Here is a 24,457-nt window from a genome sequence, read left to right on the forward strand (position 1 = left end):
TCTCTCTCTCTCTCTCTCTCTCTCTCTCTCTCTCTCTCTCTCTCTCTCTCTCTCTCTCTCCGCTGTTGTGGGAGAAAAAAAAAAATTATTGCCGAAAAAAACTTTTGTCTGAGCAGAATGCAGTTAGCTCACATGTTATTCTTGTCTGTATGCTTCACATTGTATTACCATACCCATCTTCTTCAGCTTCTCCATTCAACAGCTAATGTAAGTGAACAAATTTACGCTGACGGGCTTTTGGGGGTGTCCTTGGTCCCTGGGCGGGTGAGGAAAAAGGACTAAAGGGTTTTGGGTCGAGGGCTGGACGACCCGCTTCAGGATGTTGGGGCGGGGCTGCTTCCACTAGGATAAGAGTTTCTTCTGTTTTTAGTTATTTATTTTTTTGGCTTTGTTTTATTCCCCCTCTTTTTTTTTTTTTTTTGCTTTCTTTGTAATTTGGATTTCTTTTTAATATTTGCTATCAGGGTATGCTGTCGTTTAGGCCCTCCTGGAGGACGCCTTCGGACTGTAATTGAAAGCTACAAGCACCTTATAACCGGACTCGTCCTGCACGAGGCTGAAAGAGGGGGAGGGAGGGCGCGGGGTGCATTTCCAGGACATATCCACATCCATTTAAACCAATCTCATAAAGTGAAGTATTATTGTTCCCGGCACAGCAGTATTATCCACTGACAACACACCAACCTGATCGATAAAAAGGCCGACGTGACCCTGATCCCTCAGAGGTTTGAGGAATCAGGGAGTCCCTCCATCAGTCTCCTCCACCACCTCATGCCGGACGGCTCCGCCTCTGTTCTGTTGTTCATTTTGTTCCTTTTATCTTCTTAAGCGTGTATGGTTATCGGTGTCATAGGCAGCACCCTCGGGCCCCCTGACCCCCGGCTCTGACGCCCTCAGCGCAGCACCACTTCTTCGTGAGAACACCCCCAGAGCTCTAGGTGAAATGCATGTGTTAATTACAGTTTCTTTTCCATAAGAAGAAAAACACAGTTTGAGAAGAGCAGCACCCGATTGAATAAAAAAGGATGTTCTTGACTGTACTCTCTCGCCGTGTGCCGCGTCTTCATTTCCTGTGACCAAATAAGGAAATCTGCTCGTTAGCTGCAAGATGAATGTGACATCATCATTATTATCATTAACTATTACATTATGTGCACTTGTTGGCTGACTATAAATGTGCACTAAAGCTCACTGTTAGCACGTTGCAGCCTTCATATTGGGATTATAACTTCACTGCAAAGTGTTCTCAAGTTTTATTAAATGGAAGAAATTGAGAGAAAGCAAAGCAGACTTGAGTTTATTTCATAACAGCTAAATTTGCTTCAGATGTGCATTCAAGTAAACAAATACGTCATAAAAACCATCAAAAGCAAAGTAATTACAGTATACATTCAAGTACTCTTAATGTTTGAGAATATACTGGGATTTAAAGGGTATTCCTACAGATTAGTATTGCACATAATTCCATAACTCTGAGGCAACAAATTCAGATTCAGCCTCGTTCACAAGAACAAAAGGAAGGAAAATGTTTTTTATGTAACTTTTATAACCTAAAAGGGTCAAATGAGCGAAGTTCAAGTGTTTACCTCACCATAAAAAGATGAATTACTGAATTTCAGTGCAAGTTTATGCAAACAGGACGTAATGTTTGGGCCCCGTGACGGACCGCGAGGTTGTTCGCTCTGTAGAAACGGCTTCAAGGCCCCGAGGAGCTCGGGTCCAAGTCATGTTGCAGATTGCTCCTTTAATTGAACCAAAACAAATCCGTTCTGGGTTCGTAGCTCAGGCTGTAAAAAGTGTCACAGAACGAGGATAAAGAAATGTTTCACCACTAACTCTGAAACTGCTGAATAGTCAAGTTCACCTTTAGGGAATGAGTAATAGCAACAATACAGACGCAACGTGCTTTTACCCTTTGCTAAAGATTTATACAGTGAGGTTTTGTTTTTGTAAAATGCTCATTTTAGATTTGAAATTTTTCGGCTTTAGAGTTTCTCAAAGACACGATAACGTACACGACTGCAATGTGCATTATAAAAAAGCAAAGCACTGGGTGATGTATCCGCTTAAGATAAAATGAATAAATAAAAATGATAAATGAGGAAACATTGAAACATCTTTGGCCTGAACATAAAGTAACTTCAGTGCACCACGTGACCGTGTTTCAGGGCTTCAGTGCAGCATTTAAAAGTACGGACCAATGTACATCTTTGTTTGTAAGGAACTGAAGAGCTTCAGGTCGGCTGGTCCTCTCCGGCCGGCGGCGTCGGATCGGCTTCTTCAGTTTGCTGCTCTGTCATCTTGAATTAAAAAAAAACACATTGCTTATTTATTTCTGTGACATGTAAAGGGACAAAGATAATATGTACTTTAAAAACCGACCTGCTGTGCAGGGTCAGTTTCCTGCACCGGGTGTTTCTTCTCCTCACCGTCAGACGGACCGTCTTCCTGTCCTGAAGGAGGAGGAGACGGAGGCCATCTTGGAAGAGGGAGCAGTGGTGCATCCTGGACGTTGGGAGATTTCACAGTGGGATCTTTCAAGAGGCCTCACACACACACACACACACACACACTTACGATCAGAGACAGATTGTGGAGGGACACACTCACCCCTGCAGCATGTGTGGCCTCCGCTGGAGGACTCGTCTCCTGGACCGGAGGGCTGTCATCAGAATAAAAGGGGATTGCAGCAAACCCAGGAGTTGGTGGAGGACGAATACTATGAGGTTGCTTCTCACAGGATTTAGGAGGTGGAGGAGGTGGAGGAGGAGGAGCTGTGGCCTAAGTGTGTGAAGAGACTGATATGAGGAAGCCAAAGTCACAGTGTGGATGCAATCCAGACTTTGTTCTTCAGATTAGATTAAACTTTATTGTCATGACACATGTACAAGTACAGAGCAGTTTAGCATCCTGTGCAGCAGTAGCACGTGTCAATATACACAGAGAACAAGGACACACTGATCCTCTGCAGGTGGTTTGAGGCTAAACAAACCAACCGAGCATCCACCTGCAGGACCTGACTCCTGCTCTCCACGAGCTCCTCCTCTGAGCAGGTGCGCATGCGCAATGGGGTCAGAGCCAAGACGCCAAACCAACATGACTATTTGTGCCGATAGTTCAGTTGGAGCAGCTCGTGTTGTAGCGCTCACAGAAGAAGATGAACACGTTGGAATCAGACGACTATTAGAGGAAGTTTCACACCGACAACCACACCCACGAGCCCACGAGCAAGTCACCAACACAGACCGCGCTGCAGCCGAGAGGTTTATCTCGTCTCTACTGCGCGATAAGGAAGAAAGAACACGATGCTCGTGTGTTCAGCAAAGCCGGCAACTCCTTCATTAACGTCCTTCTCTTGTCCCACCACAAACAGTTCTCTGCACCTCTTCTTCCGTTTCCACCTTCAAAATAAAAGCCCCGGAAACACACTTGAACACTGCTTTGATACAAAAGCTAACAGTGGGCTCGCTGTCAGTAAACAGTCAACTCATCGGTGTGAACGTTGTGTATTTCCAGTGAGATGTATTTCCAAGACTCGAGTTTCTTTTGGTTATAGTTGATCTTACTGAGTCTTCATCTTACCATCTCTAGGCCTTCAAACTTATTGAGAGACAAAACCCGACAGCAGAGTCCCGCGAGCTTCTCTGAAGCAGTAACTTCGTCTCGCAGCGCGTCGTTGCGTCATCGATACATCCGGTAAAATCCAACACTTCAGAGTAAAAGCATCTGGAAACCCGTGAACCTCATAATTCGTCCATTAGCAGTGGTGAAATGTAACAAAGTATGTTTACTTTGTTACTGTATTCAAGTAAATGTTTATTGATAATAATAATAATAATAATAATAATAAGAGTGCATACTTTTTACTTCTACTCCACTATATTTCTACAATGTGTGTCGTTATTTGTTAATTTTATGAACACAGTTTCGCCAAAATGTTGCCGACACCAGAATATGGATTGCGTTGCTGTTTTGGAAGTTTAAACCAATCAGGTGGCTCCATCAGCTCCAACGACAGCAGTGAGCATTTAGCAGCAGCTTTTCTGTTTTACTTAAACATTTGACAGACAGCCTGACTAACAAACTACTTTTCAACATGGATCCAGAGTCTCATCTGAGCCTCAGATATGAGCCACGTTTAAAAAACATGTTTGATTTCCTTTGCAATAAACAAATGGTGTTGCTTATAATTATTACTAGTAGTAACTGCTGTAGAGGCATAAGTATTACCAGCAGCTATATCTGAATTTTTTTAATCAAAATTGTACAGTACGAGACATTGAGAGACAACACATTGCGTGCATACTTTTACTTTTAATACTTAAAGTAAATTTAAAAGTAAATACTTTTTACTTTTACTTAAGTAGGATTGTTGATGTAGTACTTTTACTTTTATTTTCCTGAGTACTTGTACTTTTATTTAAGTACTAAACTTCAGTACTTCCTCCACTACTGTCCATTGGTCTGGGGATTATTTACCAAATTATAGCGTTTAATAAAAACAAGCGCTTAATCTGCTTTTATTCTGAAGGCCCGAGGAGCGCCGACCTGAAGGCGGAAGTGCTGTGTTTTTTGCAAAAGTTCCTAATGACGTCATTCCGGTTGGTGTTTTGTTTTTTTGTCAACACAAGAAAGGTGGAAAACACAACCGAACACGCCGCAGAAACAGCTCGCCCGACGGCCAAACTCTCCGTCGCCGTCGTGTCTCCGCGCGGAGCGTTTCTTCCGCTCGCAGGGTGACGTCACTGCTCCCGTCGGTGCTTTTTTTTTTTGTTGTTGTTCCTTCTCCCGTCGAGCTGTGAACGGGAATGACAGCAAACCCACCGGCTCACCGAAAGCGAAGCTAACGTACCGACCGGCGGCCCGCGCGCAGCTCCGCAGCCGCTTCATGGTGGCCGGGGCCCGATGGGGAACTGCCTGTTTTCACAAGGAGCGGACGACCTGTCGCTGCTGAACGAGTCCGAGGGCGGCAGTCTGCCCGGAGAGCCTCCGCCGCCCTACCAGGTGAGCTTCCGGGGGCTCAGGTGAGCCACGAACCGGTGATTGTGATCCTTTAAAGGGCCGGTATGTTAAAACCCGGACGCTTGTTTCCGCTCCTCCGCGCGTGCCCGTGCGTCATGGTCGCTGTCGAGCTGCAGCCGAGCAACAGTCTGCAGTGTGAGTCCGCCCGCGTGTGTGATTGTACGATACTTTACTTTGATTTGAGTGGGTTTGCATGCTGGACTTTAACCCGCAGCCCCACCGTGTGATGCGGCTCCTGCTACTTCCGCAGAGTTCAGTGCGGACTACTTCTTCTCCCACCACTGCGGACTGACACTTCAGTATTGATGGACCATTAGAATTCACTTTATTTGTTTGGTTAGTTAGGAAACAACTATTGCATTGAACGAGCATATGGTTATTTTGTAGTGAACATCATTTTTAGTGAAAAACAAACAATCTGAAATGAGGATATCATAAATCATAAAGCTTCCTGCATGAAACATACAGCCTCCGTTAAACAAGATGGATTGAGAGTCTGTTCCTGGCTCTATTTTCCTCTTCTCTGCCATATCAAAGAGACAAAAACATTGTTTATTCAGATTATGTTGAAGTCCTTGCCACAGTCACAGCTGTAAGTAAACTGTTTTTGTTTTTCAGAACCAACATGCCTACAAGGCCGACATCATATAAGCTCAAATTAATACACGGCAACCAAAATTAAATGCATAACCGAACGCAGCTCTTTATTCCATCCGGCGGCCGGTCACAATGTCTGCTGACTTCTGAAAGGATCCGACTCAGAATCAGACTTCCAGCATCGGTCGAGGCTGTGAAAGTCGTCTAAAGTCCTCCCACCGACCTGCGAGACCTGCGTCCTGATTGATGTTTGTCCTGCGTTGCTTCCCCTCCAGGAGCGCTCCCGGTCCGTGCAGGTGTTCCATCCCACGCCGGGCGAGAGCCGCCTGGCCTACCAGCTGACCGAGGAGGAGCAGGTCCGCATCGCCCAGCGGATCGGCCTCATCCACCACCTGCCCAAAGGCGTCTTCGACCCGGGCTCCGACCCCTCTGACAAGAAAGTTAAAGAGTGGGTCACGAATATAAATATAAATATGTCTTTAATGTGTTCTTCTCTTTTAGCGGTTGTTGTTCTGGCCGGACCCAATGGACTGGGTCGATTCTACGGGTTTATCTGTGAGATCAGGTGCCGCTGGCGTGGAGGAGCACTGGATGTCTAATCTGAAAATAACGAAAGGAGATTAACCCGATCTGATTTTCCCAGCCGTCTCTTCTCCCGTGGAGGTGGTGAACTCTGCTCCTCTCCTCTCCCCCCGCCAGGTGTGTGATCTGCATGATGGATTTTGAGTTCGGCGACCCGATCCGGTTCCTGCCCTGCCTGCACGTGTACCACCTGGACTGCATCGACCCCTGGCTGATGCGCTCCTTCACCTGCCCCTCCTGCATGGAGCCGGTCGACGCCGCCCTGCTGTCCTCTTACGAAACCACCTGAGCGCCGCCCCCCCACCCCCCCCCCCCCTTCCCCCTCGCGGCGCCACTCCTGCCTCAACTGCACCTTTTTTTTGTAGCCGAAAAACTGTCCTCGCCGTTCAAACAGGTAGCCCAGGTGATGTGGCGTTATGCAGATGTTTGGAAGCGTGTTGTTAGGATGCAGGTGTTGACCTGTGCCCCGACAGGTATGTTGCTTAAAGTCAGATCCGCACCTGTTTGAGCTTTGGAAACTCTTTGCCTTTAACCGTAAGACAACGTGCCAAATGAAGCGAGATGGAGACTATGGAGAGCTGCACGCGTAGCAAAACACGACCGCAACGTAATGTCACTTTTCTACTCCCGACGGTCGATTTTAATTTGTGACTTCTTCTTTTTTACAGTAATTAGATGCATGTCGGCATGTGAGTTACTTCCCCTTCCCAGACGTCATGTGCAATATGTAATATCAGTGGAGGAACTGCAGGACATTTTGTTTTTGTGTTGTTTTTTTTAAAGAACACGCGGCCTCGAATGTCCCCAAAACACCACCGGCCTCTCTCCCGATATGCAATCACCAGAACACAGAAAGACTCGTTCTCCCAGAACCGATCACGTCGACAGCGCCGCGAGGTGGAGTGGTGTCCGTTTGATTTGAGGAAGGTTGTCGGTTCTGTTTTTCCGGTTGACGCTGCTTCATAAACGGGGATCTGTTTAGTTTTGTTCCTGTCCGCTCGGCCCGGAGTTTGTGCTCCGTTTAGTTTGAATAATCAGTCTTTAGTGCGTCCTTTTCACTGTTGACGGCCTCGACAAATAAGCTGTGCACCTTGGGTACTCCTCATCTGTGTGTTTTGATATGAGTGTGTGTGTGTGTGTTGTGTGTGACGAGCCGGCAGGTAGAGATTGGCGTGTCAGTTGTTAACCTCGTTGTAGTTTTCTCTCGTTCTGTTGGTGTGTTTTGTGGTGACGGGCTTCTCACAGCAGGCGATGCGTCACTGAGCAAACAAACACACTCCCATCTTTTGCTTCTGGACCTGTACTCTGACGGCGTCGTGTACTCGACAAACAAACACAACTCTGAATGAGAAGCTGCGGCAGCAGAAAGGAATTTGTCCCGAATGTAAATCCCGCTTTCAGCTTTTAAAGATCTGGACAGTTCACGTGACGACGAGAGCGTTTCTGATCCGCTGCTGTGCCTTTTGAAGGTTGAGGAAAGCCGATTCCTGTGAAGTACAATCATTTGACGTGACTTTTAATTATAGTGGTCCTCTCGGGGGAAACGGACACCAGCGCTGTGCTGAAGCCGGAGGTTTGCTCTCCGGCTGCTGGTGACTTTGTTTAATTTATAAAAGTGTGCCAACGGCGCGCAGATTTGAATGAAAATCACGAAACCACAATAAAAGTGGATTTTAAACACGACCGCGTTGTCTGTTTGTTATCGCGTCTCAAAGCCGAGGAAAAGGGTTTACCAGCGTTTATTAAATGTGCAAGTCTGCGATAAGACAGATAGCCGAGCCAACAGCAGGGACAGAGATTCTGTTTATTTCCACAAATAGTTGTATTTACAAAGATAACATATTTACAGTATTGAAATCCCCCTTTAACTCTGGGTAATAGTGTCGGCAGAAAATCAACTTCAATGCAAAGGTTTAGACATATTTTACAGCCCCCCCCCCCCCCTCCCCCCAAGCTTAAAGTGTGTTAAAGTAACAGGAACAAACAAACAAACAAAGTATTTATTGTCTCTTAAAGAGCATAGAGGCCCACGCTGACCGTGGCCAGAGCCACGAAGAGGCCCAGCAGCGTCTTGAGCAGCGGGGCCGACTGGACGATGGCCCCGGGGATCTGCAGCATCTTCGCCGGCGCCGAGTATGTTGAAGACGTCTGCAGCTTGTTTCCAGAGACGCTCTGCAGCATCTTGTGCAAATCATCAAAGACCTGTACAAAACACAACAAAGGGATGTAAGATTAGGGCTCCAGAACATTCTGAAGAGTACAGTTTGGTATTGTGACCTCAATATTATCCAAAACCAGTGTGTGTAAAATGTTGATGTTTATGTTTTACACAGTGAAACAAACCCTGGAAGTCAAATTGACCCCAAAGAACAGCGACGTGTACAAGACATGAAAAACTCCTCATGTTAATGTGTTCCCGGTCGTCCCCATTAAATTAGGAAAAGTCATGAAATATGAAGCAAAAAATGAAGTCAATCATTTATCCGGTGTCCAGTCGGGCCAAAAATAAACGTCAATCATTTAGAGACGTTAAACATTGAAGGGTCAGTGCCCAGAGGCTTGAAAAGTGCATGAACACGTTGAAGAGCAAAGTTTCGTCCTCTGAGTCGGCGTCTCTCTCCTCGCCGCCGCCGCCGCGTACCTGAATGTTGAACTCGAACGCCCGGACGGCCTCCTCCAGCACGCCGGCCCGCTGCGCCGCCGTGAGCTCCACGCTGTTCATCCGGCTGCGGTACAGCTGCTTGAACCGGTTGGGGCTGGACACGCCGGGGAAGGCGAAGAACGACAGGCCCTCGCCGCCGCTCAGCCCCATGGACTTCTGGGCGATCCGGCCCAGGACCTGACCCCCAGAGAGGTCGCCGAGGTATCGGGTGTAAGCGTGGGCGACCAGGTACTCTGGGTTCTCTTTACCGATCTGAAGAAGACGGGGAAGGCAGGGAGGAAGAGTTAGTTCAGGATCCAACAGGTAAGAAAGGAGCTTTTGAATGTTCACTCCGTTATGAAACACACCTGTCGGAGTCTGTTGCAGTATCTTTTGGTGGCGGCCGGGACGACGACCTCCTGCCTCCAGGCCGGCCCGTAGAAGTATTCCAGGTCGTTCTTCAAGGTGTCCAGTCGGGCCAGTTCAGCCGGGAAGTAGATGGGAGCGACGCTGGGATGCTGGGAGTTCCTGTCCATCTCTTCCTCCAAGACCTTGTAGACTTCATACAGCGAGCACAGGAGCAGCTGGAGAGGAAGAGGAGGAGGAAGAGGAGGTGGTGTCAGGGCAAAGAGCTCAGTCGCTAAAACAAAAAGCTGTTAAACTCCACTAAGAGGCCGTGTGGCGCTACCTTGTGCTGCTGCATGGTGACTTGTCCCCGCTGGAAGCTCAGCATCAGCTCGGTGTTCTCCGCCCTGGTGTGACTCTCCTTTGTCACCGCTTTGATTTGTTCTGACAGATCACTGCAAACACACACACACAAAAAAAGGTGGGCGTGAGGGAGGGAGGATGCACGCCGCGTGAACCACGACAGACGGTGAGACCGACGTGCAGCCGGTGAGACCGGAGGTTGGTGCGCACGGACAACACAACCATGCAAACGCAGCAAATCTCGGAGCATTTTAAAAAAGGACCCAGGGGTGAAATGTATGGAAGCCCATTCCCGCCACACACACACACACACAAAAAAAATTAGAACTAAAAAAATAATTTAAAAAAGTTTTTTTTTTCGTTGACTTAAAAAAAGTCCAAAAAAAAAAAAAAGTTTCATTCCAGGAGAGAAATAAGAACTTAACTGACTACAAATGTCAAAATTACAGTTACAGCCTAAATAATTGTAGCTAATATTTGTACACACAAAGTACTTTGTTGTCCTTCCATTGACCATTTCTAAGAACTGAGTAAAAAGTCCAAACATTGAATGAATTATTTACTGTAACGTAACCATCAACAGGCTCACAGGTTGACGTCACTAAGTTATCTTTTGGTAAATAACAAGAGCACTTAAATATAAAACAGTGCTTACAATGTTAAATTAAAATATGTGAATTGAAACAAGATTGGACTATTTTGTGACGTGTACTTGTTTTGTTGTATGAACAATACACATTTAAATCAAGGCATTGTAAAATAACGTATTGATTAGATGTTTTTTTTTTTTAAATTTTCGTCAACGAAAAGATTTTTTTTATTTCTATCCCTTATTATTTTATTTTTTTTTGGTCTTAATTTTGTGTGTGTGTGTGGCGGAAATGGGTTTCCACAGAAAATGTGAGACGCAACAAAATGAATAAAGATAAATCTCAGCGGCTCATTCTCACCTGCCCGTCACGAGCTCTTCTGCTGTCCGTGTCCTCAGCTCCATGGTGGCTCTGCAGCAAACAGACGAAAACAAAGTTATCTCTGGGTTTTTTTAGGGAAAACAACATTTCCACAGGTCGCTTAAGGGATCAAGAGCTATACAATGTCAGCAGGAGGTTGTGGGCGGAAAGAAAGCCGAAAGAAATAATAACTAACTCACCAGTTATGAATACGTCGCTCGCTCGGTCGCTCGCGTCCCAGTGGTGCACTGGTTCCTCTCTGGGTGCACTGGTTCCTCTCTGGGTGCACTGGTTCCTCTCTGGGTGCACTGGTTCCTCTCTGGATGCGCTGGGCAGCTTGAGCTCTGCGGGCCGTCGGGCGTCTCTTTATAGCTTCCTCCTCTGTCTCCTCCCTCCAGCAGCGGAGTGAGAAGAAGAAGAAAAGGAACACTGCGAAACCTCCGCTTATCATGATGCAGCAACTTCTGCGAAAACAGTGGGAAGGCCTGTGAGCGAGTTTCCAGGAAGAGACGACGGGCTGAGGGTTCAGCTTCGAGGGCGAAACGTGACGAGGCAGATTCACAGTTCTCAAAAGTGCATCGGGAGAGGAGGAGCCGAAAACAACTGCGAGGCCCAGATAAACCAGAGAAGTGTTGCAACTGCGACTAATGGAGGAAACACACACACACGTTGTTGTGGTGAAGACAATGCAGCGACGGTTTCACTTCACCTGAGTCATGAACATGTTCAACCAGGTTATTATTACGTCACTGTGTGACTTTATTAACGTGGGAAAAGAAGCTCAGTAGAACAGGACGTTTGGTAAAGTTGGAAAGATATTAACAGATTTGTTCTCCGAGCCGGACGAATAACATCTGTATCAATGCGCAGGGACCGTCTGCAAAGTGTAGTGCGTAAAACAAGAGAAACACATCAATAACTTCACATTCATAAAGTCTACAACGACCAAAATACCTTTTATACATCAATAAGATCCTCGGTGTTGTACTACAGCTGTTATGTTGGTTAAATGTGCTTTTTGGTGAATTCATATTGTAAAGAAAATATTCAATAACTTCACGTTTATAAAGTGTAGAATGATATCAACTACACATTGAATGCAGAGTGATATTATATTTATAGAGCAGGCCTGGATTTAAGTTAGTATAGCAGTTTGGAAGAAAGCCATCTTTAATAATACTTACATATTGCATTTTTTGGGGTTAACTTTGACCAAAATATGTCGCTGGATGCTGCAACATTATTGGGAAAAAAGAGCCGCGGTCCAAAAGCAGAAAAAACATCCCTACGTCATACTTTCAGCCATGAAGTGTACTTCATTTTGTAATTTATTTGACATTAATTGATGTAAATATGTAGAAAAAAATCGTATTGAAAAAATGAATTTCGAAAGGATCATTGCATGTGATCAATAAAATGAATAATAAAGATAAAGAACTGCAGACTTCTGCACAGCAGCTGCAGCAGGATGACCCAATCAGTCATCTATTAAATCACGTGTCCTCGGCTCATTCCGGCCTAACGGTGAATCAGCAGGACACACGGACACACACTAAACGTGAGTCAGCGCTTCGCGTCCTCCCGGTTCTGATTACGGGTCAAACCGACACGAAGTTTATCGATTTTAAAAGAATTCGTCTCGGCCTGTTGTCCAGTCCAAAGAACCCGGATGTGTGGTTCACATAGATTAACGAGATTTCTGGAAACGTCAACGGCGGATTTTTACTTTGAAATCTGGGGACACGTGACGTGTTACACGTCAGCCTGTCCTCAGCTCACATCCTTAGTTTATCTTCAATTGGTGTCCCGTTAACGAGATAAAAACGGACTCAGCCAGCTGTTGCAGACTGACTTCAGTAAAGAGACGACATTCAATGACGTCACTTACGTAACCAGTACGTAAACTGACCAGCTCCCTCGCTCCCTTTTTGCTTACTAAGCACTACTAGTCACGTCGTTTGAAAATAAAGGTTCAAGTTAATGATTCCTTCCCTTGCAAAGTGTCCTAGTTCTGGCACAGAGTAACGTAAACTCTGCTCTTCACTTTGACCACAGATTACAAAGTGCACATGACGCGCGCGAGCTTAACCCATGCTGAATTATTGACTTTATTTAGTTTTGGGCTCACAAACGGAGCTCATGCTGTGACGCCGGAGTGTTGGAGCAGCAGCCCGGGAGAGCAGACCGCAGACGGGGAGCAGGAGTCCGTCACGCGCCTGGAAGATGGATGTGGAGGATCCGGATCCGGGGTTTGAGGAATGGAACCTGGGCCCTGCACTTGGTGTTGGGTTGTGGTTTAGAAAACACATGTTTACCAAAATGATCCCATCTGCAGCAGAGATCAGCTGTGATGAGCGTGTGACTCATAACACATGTTGTTCATTCTGATCTGAACTCTGACCCCTCCTTTGTTGTGGCACCGCTTCTCAAAATAAACTCCACATGTGCGATAGCTTTTTATTCACTTTTGTTTCTGCAGGAACCGGACGGCCTGACCCACAGGGAGAGGATCCCCTCCAGGTGCTTTTCAGGTACCTGTAACTCTGTCGATGGCTGAAGCTTTTTGTCTGTCTCAGAGGTGAATGTTGAGCACGTTTCAGCCAGAACGGCCATGACCGACCGTGTGAAGGCACCGAGGACGCAGGAGGGGCTCTGCAGGCCAGGAAGGTCAACAACAACAACAACAACAACAGCTGTTGTTCTACATACTGCAGGTAATAGTGAGGCTGAGTCTTCCGGCCTCGTCCCTGCTCATCCAGTCTGTGTGACACGATGCCAATGGGAGCGAGGAAGAAGAGGAGGAGGAGGAGGAAGAGGAGGAGAGGTGAGGGAACAGACAAGATTAAATATATTTTATATATATGTTGAATTTGTCCTTGTTTGTGAAGAGTTCATTCAAACGGTCTCGTCCAGGACGTCCAGGGCCAGTTGTTGCGTTCATGTTGCCCAGCAGAGGGCAGCGTTGAGCCGGTACTCGTCCTCTTTGTTGTGGAGTTTATTTCTACCTTCACTTTTTGCTCTTCATCACAGGTCTCTCTCTCTCTCTCTCTCTTTCTTTCTTTCTTTCTTTCTTTCTTTCTTTCTCTTTCTCTCTCTCTCTCTTTCTAGGAAAGTCCCAGCTCCATGTTGGAGTCCTGGCTGTACTCTGATAACCGGCCCAACATGGCCGACGTCCCGGCAGCCGCCCGCAGGCCTCGTCCGTTCGTACCCGTTCAGAGCTCGGCGGCGGCGGCGGCGGCGGCGGCGGCGTCCGCTCTGAGCTCTGTGGTTACATCCCCGGTGTGCAGCCCCGTGACCATCAGTTGTGTGTGCCGTCCCACCGCTTCATCCTGCGACTCTCTGGGATCCGACCCCAGGAGTCCTGGCTGCTCTGACGGGGATCCTGCAGGTGCTGCGGCTCACCTCCACCTGTTGGGAGAATCCTTGTCCCTGATTGGACACCATCTCCAGGAGACGACGGTGAGTGGATTCAGCGTAGGAACAAAACAATGTTTTCTGTTAAATACTCGTCTGGGACAGTTGTTGTTTAAATTGTGAGCATATTACAGGATCTCTATTCAGTTATGCATCCATTCTGAAAACTAATCACCGGGTCAAATATTCTGTCTGTACTTGTGATTAAGGCAACGATTGCTTTGAAAACAGGAATACTAAATATGAAATGTTCACGTGAACTAGAGGTTGGACTGATTTCATTTTGGTGGAGGTGAAAGAACCTCAAAACGCAAAAATGACTAATAACTAATTATGACAATTTCCCCCAGACGTCTGAGAGGATGAAGTGATGACGTGAAGGCGTTTTGGACCGACGGGTTTGTGGAGGCAGAGAACCAGGAGCCAGTAAATGTAGTTATTGAGGAATAATAATAATAATAATAATCTTCTTTAGGAATCAGGCCTGACTGATATTTATCAAAATGAATTCTCCCACAGCTGCTGCAGCCCTCCAACGTACTCCTTTTTAATCCTTTACAAATATCAACATGGCAGCGCCTTCATAATTACATATCCATATGTTTTATGTAATTGCTCTGCAGACAGATCGTGGCTGTCAAGCAGCTGCACGTCGAATAAACGCAGAACCTTCAGCTCAGGTTGAACCCGACAGACGGCTCCGCCCACCAGATCAATGCATTTATGGATCCTCTGATCATAACTGGTTATAGTCGGGTTCCTTTAGGTCGTCACAGGATTGTTTCTGATGGTTTCAGAAGGTGTTATGTTCTAAAGTTGGAGTCTGGCGCCACCTCCTGACAACAAGGAGAGCTGCATCGTGTATATCGTTGAATATCAGCGTGACGGTTGGTTAGTTATTGATAACTCAGAGGAAGAGCGTGTAGAAAACCTCCAGCTGGTCAGAGAGTCATGACCCGTCCTGCTTTTTAAATGTTCATTGGAGAGTTATGAAGAGATGAACGTTAAACTGTGCACCCACAAACACAGTGGTTCTCAAACGAGGGACGTGAGATTAAATCAAATATAAACACTACCGTCCAAAAGTCACTTAGAAATGTTCATATGTTTCAATGAAAAGCTCAGTTTTTGATTAAAGATGCATGAAATGAATCATAACTCCACTCTGTACATTGTTAATGTGGTGAAAGACGAGGAGGAAACGTCTGAGCTCACGATGGCGGCTCCTCTCCTCCTCTTCCTCCTCCTCCTCCTCAGAAAGCAGTGAGTGTGTCCAGCAGTGTGTGTCTGTTGTTGGACTCGGTGTTGTGCGCTCTGGCTCCTCTCGTCGCTCTGACCTCACAGATCCCAGAGCTGTGCAGCTGCAGCCGGCGCTCGCTGGTGAGTCCTGCAGCCGCCCGGCTGCACACGCACGCCGTTTACCAAACACTACACAAATGTAACACAATTCATTGTCATTGTTTTTTGTGTTTTTTAAAGCCCTCCACTCTGGAAAACATTTCCTTTCTGATGCCCGGCTTGTGAGAGACGATGAAACCGCTGACGACTCGTTCTGATGGACTTTATAGTTCACACCTTAAGACGCATGTTGAATCTGTTTTGTTGTACAATAATATTTGTTTGCACTATATAAATATATGATTTGAGTCGTGGCACTCATGCACGTTGACTTTCATAGGTCAGGAGATTTGCTTGTGTTTCATTAAAAGAGGTGTGTAAATATTGAATTGTGTAACTGGATTAAATGTGTTATTTTATTCTCTTCTGCTTGGCAGTGAAGTCGTTCAGGCGTCTCTAGAGATTTACTGCAAAGTCTCCTGAATGTTCTTGGACTCCAACTCGAACGTAAACGTTGAAGAAACAAGTTAATTTTAAATAATATAACTATTTGTAATATCTGATCAATTTGACAGCGAACTCATATCTGCCTCGTCTAATTGCAGTAAATAAAATAATAAATAAGCAGTGAAAAACGTTGTAAAACTAATATAAAATACCTGTAAACTCTTGTTTTGAAGCTCCAATAAAAAGAGCAAAGCTTGAATTGAACTCGTTGGCCGCCAGCAGGGGGCGCTGTGCTCTCACGGCCCTGAAGGGTTTCAGCCTTCTTGTAGAATCACGAACACGATTTAAATGTTGAAGTCAAGAGGAAACAACGTTTGGTAGTGAAAGAAGTAAATCAAAGGATTTAAACATTATAAACTTTGTGTCTTCAGCTGCAAACGTCTGAGTCAAAACACCCGATTTAAAATAAATAAATAAATAAAACATTACGTCAAACTAAATACTTCAAAACTAAACTTTTCTGAAACTGAACACAATCGTGCAAACTATTTTAAAGTGAGTTTATTTCATATTTAATGGTCATGGCAACATAACTGATGCTTTGAGTCATTTAAATTGAGCTTTGACCAATTATGACTTGACAGGTGAGCATTGTAAAACAATCTGATTATGAGCTCATCAGTCTTTAATTGCCGTCATATTTCAACACCTGAAATACACAATATGATTAAAGAATTCATTTATTTCGTCGTCAGTCGTGTCCGGAGGCTTCAGTCTTCAGCTCGTGAACCTGACGTCGCACGCCGGGAAGGAACCGCTTCAAGTTCACCACCAACGTCCACCTGGACCGGCGGCTGGACCGGAGGCTGGACCGGAGGCTGGACCGGAGGCTGGACCAGAGGCTGGACCGGAGGCTGGACCGGAGGCTGGACCAGAGGCTGGACCAGAGGCTGGACCAGAGGCTGGACCAGAGGCTGGACCAGAGGCCGGACCAGAGGCCGGACCAGAGGCTGGACTGGTGAGATGTTGGTGCTGAAAGCTCCCAGTGACCTGAACTCAACTCCTAAACACATCCCTCAGCTGGTTATGACAAGTTCACACAAACGCCTCAAAGGATGAAACGACATGGTGGACGTCGATGTAAACTGGAACTTGAGTGGTTGGTGACTTTAGTTTCTCTACAGAACTCCTTAAGGTCTTCAAACACTGAGTATGAAACAACCTAAAGATGCACAACCAGCCGAGCTTCATCAGACTCCACGTCGTCGTCTCACAGCTGCTGCCGCTCCGCGTGTTTGGTGGATAAGAGTGATTCACGCGGCTCCGGGACGCATCGCCGCCGCCCCGCCCTGGAATGCTCCGCAGCCCGCGGACAAAGAAACCTGTTGTGCACGAGTTGGGGAAATATATTCACTTCTCCGTGCTTTCATGTGGGCATGCGTTCAGAGCTGGGAGCGGTGAGCAGGTACCGCCCTCAGACGGCTCACCTGCGCAGGCAGCTGCTGGTGGAGGACGAGCACTGTGCTGCTGGAGCCGCTCAGGAGGAGTTCAGAGAGGACGACAAGCTGAAGACAAGCTGAACACAAGCTGAACACAAGCTGAACACAACCTGAACACAAGCTGAACACAAGCTGAACACAAGCTGAACATCCTGACACGCTGAAGTAAGTCTCTGTTTGAATGATGCTGTTTACTAAGATATGTCCGAGTTATCCATGTTGGAGTTCAGCTGACGCAGCAAATTAGATTAGTGACAAATGGTTCTGTGAGACTTGTATAGATGAAATAAGTGTGTGTCTGGCTTCACTCTTTACCTTCAGCGTTGGGTTTAATGCCGGGTTTGAATCTCACTTCACAGGAACAGTTGTTTCGTGGTCTCTCGACGCTCTAAAGTTCAGTCCTTTTTAGTTTCATTTAACGCTCGGGGATATTGTGTCGGAGGATCTGTGTGGTGCATGTGAGTCCATGCACAAATGTCCTGGCAGAATGTCGTCGGACAGGACTGGCGAGGTGTGGCGCATCGTTCACGCTCTGAGAGAAGCGACGCAGCGGGGCGAAGGAAGGACGGCTCACTGACACGAGAAGCCTCCATTTGTCTTCTCGTTAACTCGGGTGAGAGGATGGAGAGACAGGATCAGATGAGGAGGCATCACCGGTCGTCACGTTGTGCGTGTTTGTTCAGACGTCACTTATCCTGTTTGCCTTTCAGACGAGATGAGTAAACTCCTGCCCAACACGCCCAATTCTGCTTTTACCAGTTTTATTTTGCATGTGGCTTTATCGTCTAAAAGTCAAACGAGTACGATCACGCAGCATCAAAACACACCTTTTGCCTTTTCGGTTGCTTCCTGCAGCTTCCCCTCCAGGAGAAGCAGTAGTCTTCGGTCCTGAAATGCATTTGACCCCCTGACCTCTGACCTCTGACCTCCTCTTTCTCTCTCCAGCGATGAGTGAACTCTTGAGCGGCAGCTCCGGCGGCTCGCCTCCCCCGGACCTGAGCCTGCTCCTGCTGGGGAACATCGGCTGTGGGAAGACGTCCTCGGCCGACACCATCCTGGGCCGGCTGTCCCTCATCTCCCCCGACGCCGCCAGGAGCTGCCAGCTGCGCCGGGGCCCCGCCGAGGGCCGCGGCGTGGCGGCGGTGGAGGCGCCGCGCTGGTACTGGAGCGGCGGCAAGATGGAGGACGGCGTGAGGAAGGAGACGCAGCGCGCGACGACGCTGGTGGCGCCGGGCCTGCACGCCATCCTGCTGCTGGTGCCCGTCAACCAGTTCACGGAGGTGGGTGGTGCACCCGGTTGGCTCCTCCCACTCGGGCATTACGTCATTCACTCACCTGTGGGATGATGTCGGGGGTTTTAACAAAGTAAAATGCATTTAGATTCCTGTTTCTACGAATACACACACACACACACACTTTGGTTTATTTATGGAAAATGAAAAGTCTTGACTTATGATCAGTATGTTGGTGCTCAGATAAAAGGAGATAATCCTTAATTTGTCCCTCGGTGGATGAATTACAGGATTACAGCAGCACTGCTCACAGTAAATAATCAAGTAATATAAATAAACAGTAGAACAGTAATAACATTCAAGAAAAATTAAAATTAAACTGTAAAAGCACCGTAAAAAATAAATGTGTATAAAAGTATTGCACAATAAGTAAACATGTGTATAAAGTCTTGCAGCAGGTGATGAGTTAAATTAAAGTGTTCACAAGTGTTCAGGTGTTCGTGATGTTTAGCACTTAAAGCCTGGGTGTCGGTTGAATTCCTCAGGTGGAGGGTCTTGTGCCGGCAGAGCTGGAGGCGGCGTTTGGGGAGGACGTGCTGGATCACACCATCGTCCTGCTGACCTGTGGGGATTACCTGATGGGGAAAACAGCCGAGGTGAGTATATCAAGCGCTCTCCTTCTACTTAAAGCCGAGTGTACTCTTCAGTATCCTGCGACTCATCGTGAGCTTTGAGTTTGCACGGCGTGAAGTCGCCTCCGTCTCGACTCGTTCTCTGCTCGCTCTGTCAGATCGCCGCCGCGTCTCCTTCTGGCGTCTTTGCAGCTTTTCCTTGGCCGTTCACTGTGTGCGATGTGAACTGAAGAGCTGCTGTCACGAGAGCAGGGTTGTTAAAACAAGTGTGTTGCGCAGGAATACCTGCAGAAGGAACACCCGGGCCTGAGGCAGATGATCCAGCGCTGCGGGGGGAGGTACCACGTCTTCAACAACCGTCAGCGGCAGAACAGAGAGCAGGTCCGCCAGCTGCTGGAGAAGGTGAAGAACTTTTTGAAGTCCTCCGCAGGATATTCTGTTCTCACAACACGCAGCATGTGCAGGACGCATGTCCCAGCAGGTCTCACTCAGCGATCACACCCTGACGCAGTCGGGACTCGTTTCAACCACCTGGTTCACGTGAGGATGCTTCATCCGACAGGTGGACGACATGGTGACGCAGAACGGTGTTTTCTACATGAGAACGGCCCAGGAGAGAGAGCTGGCGCAGCGGGTGAAGGAGAGAAAGCGAGAGCTTCTGGAAAGTTACAGAGCGCAGAAGGATGAGAGGAGAGAGGCCGACGCCTCGGCGCACATCCCGGAGACGGAGGCCGCCGCCGCCGCCGCCGCCGAGGAGAGGACGAGGACGAGGAGAGAAGAGAGGGAGGAGATGGAGGGAAGCGTGTCCCTGAGCCAACGAGCCAACGGGCTCCACTCGAGGCCGGGACTCGAGCGGCCGGCCTCTGCAGAGCCGCACGGCGACCGGCAGGCCGGCCGCCCGCCCAGTTTCAGACTGAATGCAGGTCAGTGTTCAGCATTTCTGTCCAGGAGTAAAAGATGTTCATGAGCACCGAGCAGGACTCATCTTTACTGTTCTCCCTCTGTAGATGGAGCTCTACTCTCACAAATGTCTGAAGTTAAATCGACTCCGAAAGTGGTCACAACTTGTGAGTGGCAGGTCCTCACGATGACGTCGCCTCAAGGTGCGGCGTTCCTTACTAAACACCTTTTCACCTGTTTTCAGTTCACCACAGAATGAACAGCTTCGAGGAGCGATCCCCCGAGGCGTCTCCGACCTCCTCTCCTCGCTCGCCCGTCTTCACCTCCTCGCCCGTCTCCGCTTCCTCCTTCGCCGCCGCCGCCGCCGCGTCGCCTTCGCCCTCGGCGGAGCTGCGCCTGGTGCTGCTCGGGCGCTCCGGGGCGGGGAAGAGCGCGGCCGGCAACAACATCCTGGGGCGGGAGGGGTTCGCGTCCCGGCCGGACAGCTTCAGCTCCATCACGCGGGAGTGCGAGAAGAAGAAAGCGCTGGTCGAGGGGAGACGGGTACGTGAGTCACGATGTGGCGCCCTCCTCTTTCTCGTGTTGTGCCATGAAACGATCGTGCTGTTTTCCCCCTCCATCAACGCTTGGCGTCTCCTCTCCGCTGCAGGTGGCCGTGGTGGACACGCCCGACTGGTTCAACTCGGAGCAAACTCCAGACGAGGTGCGAGCTCAGATCTCGTCCTGCGTGGCGTTGTCCAGTCCCGGTCCGCACGCCTTCCTCCTGTGCGTCCCCTTAGACCAGCCCGCCAAGACCGAGCTGCGGGCCCTGGAGGCCCTGGAGGCCGTCTTCGGCCCCGAGGCCGTCCAGAAACACACTCTGCTGCTCTTCACCTACGTAGATAAACTCAGGGAGAGCCAGAAGGCGGGGGAAGACGGCGTGGAGGCGTACATCGCCGGCCAGCGGGGGGATTTGTTGAAGCTTGTGGAGAAATGTCAGGATAGGTTTCATGTGCTGGAGCGCGGCGGCGGCGGCGGCGTGGCCGAGCTGCTGGAGAAGGTGGATCAGATGGTGAAGGAAGGCGGAGGACGGTGCTACTGCCATCCTGCGTTCCAGGAGGCGGAGGACAAAGTGAGGCAGAGGCAGGTGGAGATAGCGAGGGAGAGACGCAGCGGGAAGCTGGACGGCGAGCCGGGCTCTGAGAGGCCGGCGCTGTATCCCTACATGCAGCCTCTGGTCGAGGCGGAGGAGGAAGTGAGGCAGGAGGAGATGGAGCAAACCAGGAGCGAGGCGGAGAAGAGCGTGAGCGCCATGAACATCGAGAGCCTGCCGGCCGTCGCGCGCTCCACCCTGTCGCCTTCGCTGCTCCACGTGGTCATGGAGAAGATGAGGTCCAGCGCAAAGATGGTGCCCAAGCTGCTGGCGAACGGCTCCGTGTGGGTCGGCGAGGGCGCGAAGAAGGTGAAGGGCAGCCCGGTCTGGGGGTCGGTCGGCAGCGGCGCCCAGAACGTCCACAAGAAGCTGGCGGACAGTTCTGTCTGGGGCAAGGTGGGGGCCGGCGCCGGACACGTGTCCAAACTGGTCGGGGGTCGCGTTCCCAAGGTCGTGGTGGACGGTTCCGCGTGGGTGGGCTCCGGAGCGAAGTCGGTGGCGGCCAGTCCGATGTGGGGCAGGGTGGGCTCGGGGGCCGCGGCGGTGGCCGACGGGTCCGTGCGCGTGGGCGCCGGGATCGGAACCGGGGCCAAGAATTTGGCGCAGAGCCCCGTGTGGGGCAAAGTGGGCTCCGGGGCCAAAAGCGGCGCCAAACTCATGGCGGAAAGCTCCGTGCGGGTCGGCGCCGGCATCGGCGCCGGCGCCAAGAAGGTGGCGCAGAGTCCCGTGTGGGGGAAAGTGGGCTCCGGGGCCAAAGCCGGGGCCAAGATGGTGGCCGACAGCTCCGTGTGGGAGAAAATCGGGACGGCTGCCAGGAAGGTGCCCATGGAGGTGGTGGGCGGCGCCCTGCTGGGTCTGGTGCTCGGCGTGGTTTTGGGCGGGGTGATCGGCGGCGCCATCGGGGCGGCGGTCGGCTCCGCGGCGACGGAGGTGGGCAGGCGGAGATTCGGCAAGAAAAGCACGTCGGAGAAGACGGACGACGCGGCGAAGAAGGTGGAGGGAACGGTGAACGACGGCGTGGACTCGCTGGTGAAACACGGAGAGAAAATATTTAAAACCGAATGAACGGATGAACGTTGTGTTTAGAGCGGATGTGAAAGTCAGAGGATGGTTCAGAAACGATGGCAAATATGTTTATTTCATTTAGTTTGACAGTTTCCTCCTTTCTATGCAAATATAGCAGCAGTTAATTTCAAACTTCAACATTATTCTATTGTTTAGTTTCATTCCAGCGGCTCATGAATGACGACGAGTTCGAGGTGAATAATCACACTGAATGATTCATTAGTTCATATTTAGTTTGAAGTGTTTAAATCCTGTAAAAACAATAAAAATGTTTGGAGAAATGTGTTTTCTGTCCCAATCTCTTAATGCAAGTGCTTCATTTAATTTAACCCTCTGACCTCTCGGGGTCATTTTTAGTCGATTTTCTCGAGTTGACATAATTTCTTGACTTCACCTTTTAAGGCACTTTCACATAAGATACATAACCATGTTTTACATCATCACATATCCATGTTTTACATCATGAATTGCAGAACAATCTCATCTCTATGTAATGAGGCAACATTGTCATAAAGCAAAAGTGTAAAGACAAAATGACTAAAGCTGAAAATCAGAATCTCAATTTTAGGAGATTCTTCATATCACTTTAGCCATGTGGACTGTTTTGGTGGTCTTATGACTCCCTGAAGCCTAATCCTGTATGAAGGAGGTAAAGCGGTGCAGGGCGCAGGCGTACGGGAAGCAGGAAGTCTCCTCTTTCCGCGAGACATCGAACCATATTTTTGCGATGTATTATCGCAAAAATATAAATATTTTAAAAATTTAAACATTGCCAAACCTCCATCTGGCGTTGAGGGTTAAAAGTTGTATTGAACATCAGTTAGTGAGCAGTTTCCCCTCCAGTGATGCGCCATGTGTACTTAACACACACACACACACACACACACACACAATGCAGTGTCTTTGTCTAGTTAAATATGACTGTTTTATCATGACTTTCAAAAAACTAATATTCAATTGATCTCCACTGACTTCAGCAGTTTTTCTACATGTGCAGATGCATGTTGGTGCGATTGTTGTGTGTTCTCCTTCCAGAAGCTCTTCATGGTCGCTCTTCCAGTTGTCATCTCTTAGTTTCAGCGTTCACTGAACCAGCAGCTTGTTGCTCCTCCTCCTCCTCATCATCATCAGAGCGATGAAGCCGCTTCAGGAGACGAGCGGTTGCTGGCGTGGGCGTGACGGATGGAGACGAGTTCCTCCTCCATTATCTCTCCGTCCCAGCTGACTGCCGCCGCCCCGCTCGGCCTCCTGCAGCAACAGGGTGAGAGGAGGTCGACACACCGGCCGTCCCGACCCACAACGACGTGATTTCAGTCGCGTGTCCTTGCGTGAGCCGTGACCTTCAGCTGGTTTCTACTCATTTGTTTTAGAAAAACTATATTTGCAAATGGGCACGTAATAGCAGAATCCTGCAGTACCTCATGCATGACCCCATGCATGACCTCATGCGTGACCCCATGCGTGACCCTGCCTCAGTGCTCTGTGGGGTTTCATAAGGAAGCAGCAGAGGGGGGAGGGGGGACAGCCTGGCACAGCGGCGCATGGCAGCGTTGTGAAAGCGGCTCTTCCTGTCCTGCGGTCCTGAAACCGGGCGTGTCGGCGCTCCCAGAGCCTCCTGGCGGCTGCATTCTGCTTTTGGGTTTTTCCTCTCTCCCTTTTCTTCCATGCGGTGGTTGACAAACACGCACACGCACACGCACACGCACACGCACCCCCCTCCCCCCCCACCAGGAAACCCGTTGGCCGTCAATGAGACAGCAACTAACTGAAGCTGTTTCCGGGCCTCTCGAAGAGCCGCAGAGAGACGGCAGCTCCACTGCACAGCTGCAGGGCCCCAAACCTCTAGCTTATGCAACACACACACACACACACACACACACACACACACACACACACACACACAAACACACACACGCCATCCATCAAGCTGAACCTCTTCTCCCACCGCATCCCACATCCAGCCTGACCTTCCTCACACAACCGCACTCTTGCAATGGTTGCTGTTACATAAATCTTTAGACACACACACACACACACACACACACACACACACACACACACACACACACACACACACACAGTCGTGTGGTGGAGTCCAATATTAAACATTTCACTCCACTATTTACTCAACATGCAGATTCCAGTAGCAGTAATTCAACGTATCAGCTAATAAATCATGTTTTGCTTTTGTCTGACTTAAGCTACTAAATTATTAACACACACACACACACACACACACACACACACACACACACACAGACAGAAACCCAGTGCAAAATGCAACAACTTTAATGTTGT

General features: G+C 48.8%; 3 protein-coding genes and 1 long non-coding RNA gene across 4 annotated transcripts; 2 read left to right on the forward strand and 2 right to left on the reverse strand.

Annotated features, from left to right (window-relative positions):
- Positions 1-1,158: 1,158 nt before the first annotated feature.
- LOC137794968 (uncharacterized) lies at positions 1,159-3,671 on the reverse strand. Its single transcript, XR_011078361.1, has 4 exons — positions 3,583-3,671; positions 2,611-2,781; positions 2,383-2,505; positions 1,159-2,300 (listed from the first exon to the last, which is right to left on the reverse strand). It is a non-coding gene; the product is annotated as an uncharacterized lncRNA (long non-coding RNA).
- Positions 3,672-4,601: 930 nt separating this feature from the next.
- rnf11a (ring finger protein 11a) lies at positions 4,602-7,884 on the forward strand. The gene is made up of 3 exons (XM_068591984.1): positions 4,602-5,004; positions 5,895-6,067; positions 6,319-7,884. The coding sequence occupies exons 1-3, from the start codon at positions 4,906-4,908 to the stop codon at positions 6,488-6,490; spliced, it is 444 nt and encodes a 147-aa protein (XP_068448085.1). The 5' UTR covers positions 4,602-4,905; the 3' UTR covers positions 6,491-7,884.
- Positions 7,885-8,155: 271 nt separating this feature from the next.
- Positions 8,156-10,887, reverse strand: LOC137794879 (heme oxygenase-like). Its single transcript, XM_068591983.1, has 6 exons — positions 10,701-10,887; positions 10,501-10,551; positions 9,531-9,642; positions 9,211-9,426; positions 8,843-9,115; positions 8,156-8,403 (listed from the first exon to the last, which is right to left on the reverse strand). Exons 2-6 carry the CDS (start codon positions 10,542-10,544, stop codon positions 8,212-8,214), a joined length of 837 nt encoding a protein of 278 aa, XP_068448084.1. The 5' UTR covers positions 10,545-10,551; positions 10,701-10,887; the 3' UTR covers positions 8,156-8,211.
- Positions 10,888-18,357: 7,470 nt separating this feature from the next.
- On the forward strand, positions 18,358-22,431 carry LOC137794911 (uncharacterized). The gene is made up of 7 exons (XM_068592052.1): positions 18,358-18,478; positions 18,976-19,086; positions 19,342-19,464; positions 19,625-19,985; positions 20,070-20,129; positions 20,207-20,505; positions 20,612-22,431. Exons 1-7 carry the CDS (start codon positions 18,377-18,379, stop codon positions 22,157-22,159), a joined length of 2,604 nt encoding a protein of 867 aa, XP_068448153.1. The 5' UTR covers positions 18,358-18,376; the 3' UTR covers positions 22,160-22,431.
- The last annotated feature ends 2,026 nt before the right edge of the window (positions 22,432-24,457 follow it).

The sequence above is a fragment of the Clinocottus analis genome, unplaced genomic scaffold (assembly GCF_023055335.1).
Source record: "Clinocottus analis isolate CAN_PGR_092001 unplaced genomic scaffold, fCliAna1.0.p SCAF_26, whole genome shotgun sequence".
Taxonomy (NCBI): domain Eukaryota; kingdom Metazoa; phylum Chordata; class Actinopteri; order Perciformes; family Cottidae; genus Clinocottus; species Clinocottus analis.

Excerpts from the sequence above, each read along its gene's own strand:
- rnf11a (XM_068591984.1), top strand. The coding sequence starts at position 4,906 with ATGGGGAACTGCCTGTTTTCACAAGGAGCGGACGACCTGTCGCTGCTG. Across the intron at positions 5,005-5,894 it reads AGCCTCCGCCGCCCTACCAG|GAGCGCTCCCGGTCCGTGCA; the intron begins GTGAGCTTCCGG and ends CTTCCCCTCCAG. Across the intron at positions 6,068-6,318 it reads TCTGACAAGAAAGTTAAAGA|GTGTGTGATCTGCATGATGG; the intron begins GTGGGTCACGAA and ends TCCCCCCGCCAG.
- LOC137794879 (XM_068591983.1), bottom strand. The coding sequence starts at position 10,544 with ATGGAGCTGAGGACACGGACAGCAGAAGAGCTCGTGACGGGCAG. Across the intron at positions 9,427-9,530 it reads TCACCATGCAGCAGCACAAG|CTGCTCCTGTGCTCGCTGTA; the intron begins GTAGCGCCACAC and ends CTTCCTCTCCAG. Across the intron at positions 9,116-9,210 it reads ACTGCAACAGACTCCGACAG|ATCGGTAAAGAGAACCCAGA; the intron begins GTGTGTTTCATA and ends CGTCTTCTTCAG.
- LOC137794911 (XM_068592052.1), top strand. The coding sequence starts at position 18,377 with ATGGAGGACGGCGTGAGGAAGGAGACGCAGCGCGCGACGACGCTGGTG. Across the intron at positions 19,087-19,341 it reads TGATGGGGAAAACAGCCGAG|GAATACCTGCAGAAGGAACA; the intron begins GTGAGTATATCA and ends TGTGTTGCGCAG. Across the intron at positions 19,465-19,624 it reads TCCGCCAGCTGCTGGAGAAG|GTGGACGACATGGTGACGCA; the intron begins GTGAAGAACTTT and ends TTCATCCGACAG.